The sequence below is a fragment of the Meleagris gallopavo genome, chromosome 30, assembly GCF_905368555.1.
Source record: "Meleagris gallopavo chromosome 30, MGAL_WU_HG_1.1, whole genome shotgun sequence".
Taxonomy (NCBI): Eukaryota; Metazoa; Chordata; class Aves; order Galliformes; family Phasianidae; genus Meleagris; species Meleagris gallopavo.
Window position 1 is genome coordinate 2,742,059 of NC_139433.1, and position 11,106 is coordinate 2,753,164.

At 49.4% G+C, this 11,106-nt stretch overlaps 1 protein-coding gene across 1 annotated transcript; it reads right to left on the minus strand.

The window, feature by feature from the left end:
• Positions 1 to 895: 895 nt before the first annotated feature.
• Positions 896 to 9,796, minus strand: RNF126 (ring finger protein 126). Its single transcript, XM_085211611.1, has 9 exons — positions 9,654 to 9,796; positions 6,457 to 6,515; positions 4,587 to 4,650; positions 3,897 to 4,138; positions 3,209 to 3,277; positions 3,061 to 3,130; positions 2,738 to 2,831; positions 1,950 to 2,065; positions 896 to 1,732 (listed from the first exon to the last, which is right to left on the minus strand). The coding sequence occupies exons 1-9, from the start codon at positions 9,726 to 9,728 to the stop codon at positions 1,583 to 1,585; spliced, it is 939 nt and encodes a 312-aa protein (XP_085067737.1). The 5' UTR covers positions 9,729 to 9,796; the 3' UTR covers positions 896 to 1,582.
• Positions 9,797 to 11,106: the final 1,310 nt, after the last annotated feature.

Sequence of the window (11,106 nt, forward strand, 5' to 3'; positions counted from 1 at the left end):
TCTGTGATGCTGCCATAGCCTCACCTGAGCAATCCTACAAGGTGATGAAGGCTGCAGCCTCCCCAGGAGACAGCCCACAGCCACCAGGAGACCCAGTCCTATGGATATGCATCTATCCCAGAATAGCATGGGTGTGGAAAACAAGACCACACATCACCTGATGCACGGAGTGGTGTGCACAACACCTCCATCAACACCAGGGTGAGGAAGATCCACTGTCTGCCTCAAATCCCTGCAACAGAAGAGGCAGCAGCTCACACCTCATGCAGCCCAGTGCTGCTCACTGCTTCCTTTCTCCTGCCAGCACTGCAAGGTGACATGCAGCAAGGAGCCTGATTTGTCCCCACCTCAGCCCAGGAAGGTCACTGCCACCTCCAGTCACATTCTTCTCATTCTCCAATGCACAAACTGTCAAACACACCCAGGTATTTTGTCTCTCTCTCCTTTTTTAATCAGCTGTATTTTAAGTAACTTTGAAATACATTTTTTTTCTCTCTCTCTCTCTCTCTCTCCAAAATCTTGTTTTTCCTGTATATTATTTGATCACAATGAGATGTGGCTGGTCCTTGCACTGACGCACGCCCAGTCCTGATGTTAACAGTGGAAAAGTCTGTTCAGAACTGCAACAGGGAGATGTAAAAAATACAAAAAGGACCAGGCAAGTATGCTTTTTAAGTTGCAATCCTGCAGCCAGCCCCTCAACAACCCACAGGCTGGCAATGCACGGAGGGGTGTTGGCCACGTTGAAGCCTGGAGCTCCCAGCATACCTGCACTCAGCATGCCAGGAGGGCTCGGACAAGCCCAGCCTGCCCTTGGATGAAACCAGGCTGCTCAGCACAGCAGTCTCTGGAGACCTTACCCTGTAGTTTTCCTCAAATCATGCATAACGTCTCATTGAGCTGAAACGTCCATTTATTTAAACAGCAGTAATAATTTAAAATTATAAAAACCCCCTTTCAGTGTTGAGTATCAGAAGGGTAAGGTTGTAAAGAAAAATAAATGGGACTCGAGATGGGGGGGGGGGGAAGGGAAGGATAATGGGGTCTGTTTCAAGAGTTCATTTGCTCAGTGACAACTATTTGCCCTCCCCAGATGAAGATCCTGGGAGGGAGGCAGTATCATTATGCTTTCATTTTTAAGATTTCAATCTCCAAAGCAGAAGAGATAGTATCTAAGGGGAGGAGGAGGAGGAGGAAAAGCAATTAAAAAAAAAATCTCAAATTCAAAACCTTATGAACAACCTTTCCATTCAGAATTGCAACCACTAGCTCAGTGCCTTAGGTTTCCCATCTGTGGAGCACTGCAGCCCTTCACTGCAATTGTTAAAAGTCCACGTGGCAAAGGGATGAATTTTATTAACAGACAGAGCTCTTTCCCCATGACAGAACTTGAGGCTTCTCATCTCTGAAGGATCCAGAGTCTCCGCGTCTTCAGAACTCAAAAGGGAATTCTGGGGGTGCTGCTTCCCCCTTGCTACCCTCCCCTTGCTCTGCTCTGGAAGCCCCTTTTGCTGCTTATGTTGGCCGGGGAGGGAAGAAAGAGAATGGACAGGGCCCCAGGGACAGAGGGTTGGATTAAGATTCATGAGTTGTTCGATGAGTTTTCGTTACTTGGTGAGCTGGAAGAAGAGGAGGAGGATGATGATGAGAAGTTCATCCCTGTGAGTCCAGGGGGGTTTGTAGCAGTGTTTTGTCCACTTAGGCTCTTCCGGCACACAGGACATGTGTCATGCTATGGAGAGCAGACAAAAAAAACAACAACAAAAAATAAGGAAAGCTGGATTATAAACAATACAAGAGCAATTCTCAAGGAAAAGGCTAAGATTACATTCCTGTTCATGTTCAGGCTTCATCATGAGGGTGTAAAAAACATTTTCAGAGCAGAACAGTACCACCAGAAAACATCCAAGTGCTACAAAACCCAAGAGACCCACACAGAAGGCACTAACCTGCTCCAGCCAAGGGACTATACAGCTGTTATGGAATAGGTGATTGCAAGGTAGCTGTCGGACATTTTCCCCAACTGTATAGTCTTCTTTACACACAGGGCACTCTAAGCCAGAATCTGTATTGTAAATGGAAAGCAAAACACAGCTGAAGAATAAAGCAGAAAACAAAGTACCTGATCACCCTCAAAAGGTGATCCCATCGCCTTCTCCCTTTTCCCTTCCCAACAGCTCTCGTGGCTTCTGTCCCCTTCCCTGCTTCACCTCTGCAAGGGGAAAGCTTGCTGCTCAGCAGTCCCTACCACCATCACTCCCCTTTCCACTGTCCTGGGTTTGCATCACTGTTCCCTTCCTCACAGTACTACTGTACAAAACATGTTCAATGAACAGATGCATCTACACGTACCTGTAACAAAGCATCCAGTGTTTGATTTGCATCTCTCCAACCAACAAATTCTCAACCCAGCTTACAGTAAAGCCTGGCTGAGCTGTCAGCACATCCCAGCACGGAGCTGCAGCCCTGCCCATCACTGTGCATGTGCTTTTTCAACTCTATTCACACTGAATTCTTTGGAACAGACAGTTTGCCTCCCCAGGGCAAATTCAACCAGTCTACTCTGCCCTTTCCATTGCACGAGTATAGCAGAGTGCAATAATTCAGCTTTCTCCCCATTCTGGGATGTTTTAGGCCTCGAAGGTACTAGCAGACAAAATTAAAATCACAAGAAAGCGTTTAAACAGAATTTTCACAGACCTCTTTGTGAACAGTTCGCTGGAGGAGATATACACACCTACGTGTTCCTGTGTGATCTGTACCGTGGGGAGGGCCTGGATCTTTTCTTTGTCTGCTGGCGGTGGTCCAGTGTTTTCAAACTGATTTAGTAACTGAAAAAACAATAGGCCACAGAAGGCAGAAAGATGTGAACTCAGCAGCACACGGGATCTGTTCATTTACCAAACTAGGGCACCTGAATCCAGCATCCCCTGCACTATGGACCTCATCTCCCATTTCTACACCTTCAGTGGTTTGTTCCTGCTGCAGCACAATGGGTGCTGACAATTTAGCAAGCACTACCCAAGAGGACCTGAGGCTTCATTATAGTGCTCATTTTACCTGTGTAATAATTGCATCCAGGCCGTTAGCACCCCAGGCATAGTCCATTGGATTTGAATGCAAGACTCCCCTTTAAGAATAAGAACAAGAATTAAATTCAGGCAGAAGTATGAGCAACCTCAGAAGGATCAGCTGAACTTCAACTCACCAAGGACCGAGTCCTAAGTTTGGTATTGTTGTAGGTGCAATAATACCATTGACCAGCTGCTGAATGATTCTGAAAGACAAGAAAAATCAGGATTAAACAAGAATCTGTATCTGCTAGCTCCTAGTTCAGAAGTCTGACATGGAAGGAGTGGCTAAATGCTGTCACATCACCAGAGAGAATGAGAGGAAAATAATAAACTGGTTATTCATTGACAAAGAAAAGACTGAATGCTTTATCCAGATGGAATGATTTCTGACAAAGACAGGAAAAGTCTTTCCAGGATACTTTTAAAGAAACTGCAGTCTCGTTCTCTGGAGTCTCATTTTTCCTCACAATGAATAAGATGTTTTCACAATACCCAGAGATGACCAGGAAATGCTTTCTCAATGTGTGCTGAAGGGTCAAACCTCCCAGCCTCACTGCAGCTTAGGCTGCTGTGCTCAGTTAGAAAAGCCCCTAAAACTCAAGGCAAGAGCGCTGCAGGCTGAGCAGAAGCCTGACAATCCAAAAGCATGAGCTCACAGAGGACAGAGCTGGGCAGGCACGCAGGACACTCACCACACAGCTGTACCTATGAGCAGCCTTACACTTAAACAGAAGAAGAAGAGACAAAGGATGATTTGTGGTGAACTCATCAGTGAAAAACAACCAAGGTTTTCTGCACAAGAACCCCAACAGCTGTTCTTACCCCTCCAGTGTGGGAACACCCTCGTGCCTGCCAGCAGCACGCCGTGTGGCGAGACGAGCCCGGGGCTGCCTCGCACCGTACCGGTGCCGGGACTGATGCTCTCTTTCCCTCCTGTTCTCAGAGTCTCTGTTATCTTCTGACTGCACATTGGACCCAAATGGAATCTCAAAGCCATCATCGAAAATCCCAAAGGCAAACTGGCCATAGCCCTGAGGCAAAGTGAACAAGTGCTGATCCACGTTCTGGAAGGGAGAGAATTCGAGAGCAGATTGCGATGAGAACAGGAATAGATCAACTTTGTGGTCTTCACCCAGCCTCTCAAAAATGATTTGTTTTTAGAGCCCTCGGTTGATACAGGTGCTCAGTGCACGCTCAGAAGTAGTTGAGGGAGCACAGAAACTCAGACTTCCCTGGTTTCTCTGTAGCTGCTGCACGTTACTGCACAGCAACACACCCAGCCAGCTCTCTAAACCCCAGCTTAACCCCCCTCTCAACAACAACAAGCTACAGGTGATGGTCCTATCAAAAATATTATGTGCAGAGATTTCAGGAGCAGCATGTCGATGCCATTAATACTTCCTCCCCCATATTTAGTCAAAATCTAGGGAACATTTAAACAATACACTAATGGAAAGACACACGGATTCAATAGCAAGAAAGAAAACCTCTGAAGAGAGAGAGAGGACTTACCTCAAAAGGATGCCTATTCTGATCACTGGTTGATGCAGAGGAACTAGTTTCATTCTCGGTGTTCCTGAGGAGGAAAAAAAAAGCATTGGTAAGTATCATAAGGGTGCTGTGAAAAGATTTTCCCAGCAGAGGGAATCGAGGGACATGAATTTGACACGATGAGCAAACAGCAAAGCTGCTCATAGCAGCACACAGGAAGTTAGTCAGAGCTGAAAGGAGCCACAGAGGTCAACTCAGCCGCCCTTCTGCTCTGGACCTACAGAAATCAGTCTGCCCTCAGATGCTCATTTTCTCCTTTTCCCTAAGAATTCTCATTTTTCACTCTCTGCAACCCTCATCACTCACATCATTATCCATCTTTCCCCACCCTTTTAGATTCCAGTTTGATGAAGTTATGGAAAAGTGACTGATCCACCAAGCAAAGATTCCCTGCACAATCCACCTCCAACAAGTCAGCTGGTTCCCTGGGGTAACAAGAGGAGAAGATTTAAGGTACAAACCCTGACCACTATGACCCAGATGTGCTTAAGTCTAATCCTGAATCAAAGGAACTTCTCTATTGCAGAACCATGTGACCAAATGGGAAAAACTCTTAATGCCACCAGGCTTCTGCTTTTGGATTGCTGCAAGAAGGTTTACTACTCAGTATCCAGGCCTATGCTTCAACATTACAGTTAACAAAACCCAAAAGGTTCAGCAATTAAGAGACTCTCCAAGGCCACAGCCAGTCACCAACATAGGAAGGATTACCCAGGGTTGATTTTCCACCTCTGGGTTGGTGCAGTGAGACAAAATATCACCTTCTCAGTACAAAAACCTCAGTCTGTGAAGACCACCCCCCTGCCATCTCTAAGAATGCATCTAAGACGCATCCCAAGCTGTCTGTGTGTCTGTCTGTGTGCCAGCCTGACTCTGTGCTGTTCAGTCTGACAACTGGTAAATGCATCTGAAACATTCAAACACTTTTACTCTTGCCTATTCTGACACTGCCAGAGAGCAGTGCCACTACTCAGTCATCAGTAAGACATGTGAATACAGATCTGAGCTGCTTCAGTGCAGAGTCCAAAGCCTCAGTCAAGGCGTAGTGCTACTAGCACTTCAAACCACGTTACATACAGTCCCCATTTTGCAGATTCTTCTTCTTGGACAGCTGGAATACAATTGCAAAGGGCCTACAAAGATCATCAAGTCCAGCTGCCAGACCTCTTCAGGGCTAACCTAAAGTTAGGGCCCACTATTGAATGCACTGACCAGGTGCCTCTTAAACACTGACAGGCACAGGGCACCAGCAACACCTCTAGGAAACCCAATTCAGCAAAGAAATTTTGTCTGATGCTCCATCTGAACTTCCCCAGCACATCTCTGTGCTGCTCCCGTGCATCCCACTGTTGGTGAGCAGGGAACAGGCCTCCCTCAGCACTTCCCCAGCTGCAGAGAGATGTCAGGTTGCTTCTCAGCCTTTTTTCCTCCAGGCTTGACAACCCAGGCATGCTCAGCCTCTCCTCACAGCACATGCCTGCCAGCCCTTCACCACCCTCCTCTGGATGCATTCAAGCATCTTAATATCCTTTTCATGTTATCTCTGCCCTGATGACTCAAAGCAGTTAAGAGCTATCACATGCCATGAGGAAAGACTCTGACACCTTTTCCTGTTTGTTTTGAATCAACACATTCCTCCTGCTGCCCTTCACCACTGCTCATTTACCTGCAGATGCAGGCTATGCATATTAAGCACTATATAACCATAGTAAAGAAAGATAGGCCAAACATTGGCCAGAAGAACTAAAACCTGTGTAGGATCTTTTACCTAGAAAAAGAGCAGAGTAGATTGAATGCACCCTAATAACAGCCTCTGAGAGCAGCACATTACCTTGGCTCTTCAGGAAGTTCTTCAATAAAACCAGATTCACACCGTGGGCAAATGTAGTCCTACAGGAGAAGAAACAGTGAATGAGAAAAGCAAGCAGTTGGCAAAACCAATACTGTGATACAGAGAACATCATCTGGCATGACAGCCCCCAGGAGCCCACCACATCTCCTCAGGAAAGCCATCCTGCAGCATTTTAAAGTGGCAGCTTTATTTTGTGGATTAGATGCAATATGTTGTATGTCTGCCCTGTGGTGACACCACAGCTCACTTTTACTGCAGAAATAACCAGATCAGAGAGGCAGTCAGTCTGAAATTCTCCTAGATCACACCAGTCTTACAGCAGAATGTTAAAAAACCCAAACAGCCTACCCTGTACTTGTTAGGAATGGAATTTTGCCCAAATTAAGACACTTGACCGAGTAATTGGGCATAGACAGAAGAACTCCTCTCACCACCTGGCTTGAGCACTTCTGTAACCCAGTTTTAAATCCCATTTAATTTTATTTTAAGGGTAAAAAAACAGTTTGGCCAATACAGATAGAACAGAGCTACTCTGAAAACTATATTAAGAAGTGCATCCACTAGCACTGTGACTTGGCACAGATGGCAAGCAGAGAATGCAGAGCCAGAAGGACCCCCAAACCACCCATCACACCAACAGGAAGGGAAACTGTGAAGCCTGAACCTGCTTTGAACTTGGATTTATATAAGATGTGGATAATACTAATTGATCCCCAGTACAGACAAAACATGAGGTAACATGTGATGCAGTTCAGAGCGAAGTGAAAGCCAACCCACCAGCTTTCCCAGAAGGTCAGCACTAAAACACTGCCCTTTAATTATCTGTGTGTTTGTGGGGCTTCCCCCCACCACCCCCAGAAGGTTAAAGCATCCTAATGAATGAGATGAGGGAATCAGGCTAATTACAGCATCCTTCTCACTTAGGAAGAGCTTAATGGAAAGCTATGGCTGATGTTGTCTGGGGTTCCCAGCACTCAGAGCTCGAGGAGACACAAGTGGGTCATTCTGCAGCACACAATACCAGAATGTCACACTCCCACGCTCATTACAGAGAACTACTGCCACCCTTGTGGCTTTTAATACTGAAGACTGAATGTGACAGAATAAACAGCCTGTGTATTCAGAGCAAGATTCTTCAAGAGTTTGCTACAGTCACTTTTCCCCCCCCTCCCCCTCTCAATTCTCGGTGCAAGGAATTTATACTCATTTATACTTTGTGAGCACACTTGCAGCCAAAAGGAGCCCAGAGCACTTCAGCTCACTAAAGGAATCATTGGGCTGTTCAGCACAAGGCAGCCACATGAGAAGAAGTGACACCACAGAACACCACTGAGTCACAAGAGGAAGTGACAGATGCTGCACCCAGCCCCAAACTGAGCCTGGATCAGGGCTGCCATGGCACAGGACCTGGGAGACACAGTGCCTCATGTAGAAACTTCACACCTTTGCCACTGCTGCATCCGAACTGACCCAAGGCACAAAGATTCCCAGGAGGAGGAGAGGCTGACAGCTGTGTGGGCTTTGCTCCTCAAGGCATCAGAGACAGAAGAGAGAAAAAAAGATAAAACCCAAGCAAAATGCAGCAGGGCCAGAGATCCACTCAGCCCTGTTTCTGTCTGCTTAGCAAGATAAGGAAGCAGCAGACATCTTCCAGTTCCAAGACAGAGAAGCTGCTGCTCCCCCCTCCGGGCAGACAATTGTGAAATAACTCCATCTAGAGAATTTGCACAATGTTTGATTTCAAGAGCATTTCTGCATCAGATCACCAGCATACAGGAACTCCTGCACACTCTACAGGAAAACACATCAATTATGCCTGCAATAACCTCATTCTGGTTTACGTTTCACCCATACATCATCAGGATAAATTATTACACTCGACACACTTAAGAAGTCAGCCATGCAATGCTCTCACCTCTCCCATATAAGGGAGTTGCATGGGTTTGTTTTCTCTTTGTTTACAGACTCCGAATGTAGAGATCAGCAAATTCCTTTGCAGCTGGAACAGCACAAATGTCACAGCTCATTGTTTCTCAGGTTGTTTGAATGAATCCTTCCCCACTTCATGCTATGCTACCTTCAGCAGCGAGGTCTGCAATCGGGAAGTAAAACCAGCAAACTCTGATCCTGAAACAAGCCTGTTGACCCATCATAAGATCTGCATCAATGAAAGAAGCTGTCAGCTCCCTGCCACAGCCTGATGCTCGCTACTAGATGCACTCTGCTGGCCCAAAACCAACACAGACGACTGGAACACAAAGAAGCGACTCCTGCTCCTGGATTACAGCCTTTCAGCTCCTGAGCCACTTTCTCTCCAGCTGGGCTGTTTGCTCAGCAGGAGCGTTATCAGCAGCTTTGTCTTCAGACTCAAACACATTTTGCTCAATTGCCACCAAGGCCCACCGTCACCTAAGCACTAAGAGAGAGCAAAAGACACAGCACTTTTCCAACCCAAACTCACCCAGTCGAAGCAGCCACGGTAAATAAATGCATGCAAGCACGAGGGCGGCGACTTTTAGAACGCAGTGAATGATTAAAAAAAAAAAAACAAAAAGCGACGCCTTATTCTGACGAGACGCTACGGAATGGTTCAGAATATATTCGGTAAGACCCAGAATCAAAGCCAGAAGGATCTTCGAATCAAAGCCAATATCTGGCAGCCGAGCAGCCCGCTTTGTGAAGCGGTTCCACGCCGGCAGCAGCGCCGGGCTCCGTGCACAGCTCAGCTCCCGCCCGCCCCGGCCTCCCGCCGCCCCCGCCTCAGCGTCACGGCACTGACCGGCCCGTGTCTCCGCTAGAAACCCGGCAGAGCCCCGAGAGGCTCCGAGCGAAGCGGCACAACCCGAAGCCTCGCTCAGCTCAGCGGGCCCAACGCAGAGCCGAAGGACGGCGGGGGGCGGCCGGGCCTTTAGGGACGAAGCGAGGAGGAAGAGGAAGGAACGCGGGAAGGCGGCGGTGCTCCTCAGGCCCGCCCGGCTCCGCGGCCTCCCCCTCCCTCTTCCCCTCCCGCTCAGCGGCCCCCAATCGCCGCAGCCCCCACCGCCCCTTCGGCCCCGGCCCGGCCCCCCCAGGCCTCATCCCCACGTGTCCGCCCCGCGGGGTTTCTGCCCGCCCCAGCGTCGTCCCACGGTTCTCCCGACCCCGTCACGGCGGCACCCGCGCCTCCTCACACTCACGGGCAGGCGGGGAGCGATTTCGGCCGAACAGCAGTGGCAGAAGAAGCGGCCCGGCTGCGGGGAAGCCTCCGCCATCTTCCCACCCCCCCCGCGCCGCCCCGCCCCGCCCGGCGACGTACGGAGGAGGGGAAGGTGGCCGAGAAGGGACAAAAAGAGACGGCGGCAGAAACGCACGAAGTGGGCGGTGCTGAGGAGGAGGGGCGTGGCTTTTTTGAGGGGCGTGGCTTACGGGGAGGCGGGGCCAGTGGCGCTGTGCGGCACGCGGAGCCGTAGGCGCGCTTCCGTCCCCGTTCCCATTCCAGATCTGTGCTTTTCATCTCGGTAATAAAGCCTAATAATTACTTTAATAAAGACTAACAATTACTCAAAAGCCGAATAATTTCCTTATTAAAAAAAAAAAAAAAAGACCTGGGGAGAGACTGAGCCCATCAAAAAGAGAGCAAAGCGGTTTTCCCGTGGAAAAAAAAAAAAAAAAAAAGCATATTCTTTTAAATATCGGCCCTACCCCCACCCCATCGCCTGGAGGGAGCTGGGTCTGCTCAGAGAGGATTTGAGTCACCCCAAAGGCAGCGGTGGGGCGGCTTTCTCACGGTGCTGCAGAGCAGTGATGAGGGAGGAGGTGGCACCTCCAGAGTCTGCATCAGCAGAGCAGAGTGCTGCTGGGGGGGGAATGAGGGGAGATGGGAGGAATAGGTGGGGTGGGATGGGTTGGGTTGGGGTGGAATGGAGTGGGGTGGGGTGGGGTGAGATGGGATGGGATGGGGTGGGATGGGATGGGGTGGGTGGGGTGGGGTGGGGTGGGGGTGGGTGGGTTGGGATGGATGGGCTGCATGGGATGGGATGGGATGGGATGGGATGGGATGGGATGGGATGGGATGGGGCACAGTGGTGGTGGGGATGAGTGTCCCTCTGTGACCCCAAAATAGGGATCTGGATTCCCAGGCACCTGGGAGTGCATCAGCCTCACATTAAGACCTGCAGGGTTCAGGAGTGGGGACAAATGGCACGGAGCTGGCAGCCACTCCACAAGTCTGACAGGAGCCTTTGCAGCAGATGCAAAGAACGTGATGCCACTGTCAGGAGGAAGAAGAGGAGGAAGGCTGGGTTTCACATGGGAGCAGGCCTCAGGGCAGGGCGCGTTCCTCAGCCAGCACAGATGTGGTGCCACGTTCCCAGGGTACCTGGTGGGGCTGGGCAGGGCCTGCGGCCACCTCTGCTGCCACTCACAGTGCCCAGCTGTGGGTGTTGGTGATGAGCTCACCTCCTGAGACATTACTTAATTCCAGCGGTGCCAGCGTGCCAGGGGCTGCTGGGGGGCTGCCTTGGGCTCTGTGTGTGTGCACACATGTGCGTGCTTATGTGTGTGTCTGTGTATGCATCCATGTGTGCGTGGTGCTGGGTCCTGTGCCCGTCGCACTGAAGGTGTCAGAAGGGTGAGGATCCCCAGCACCAG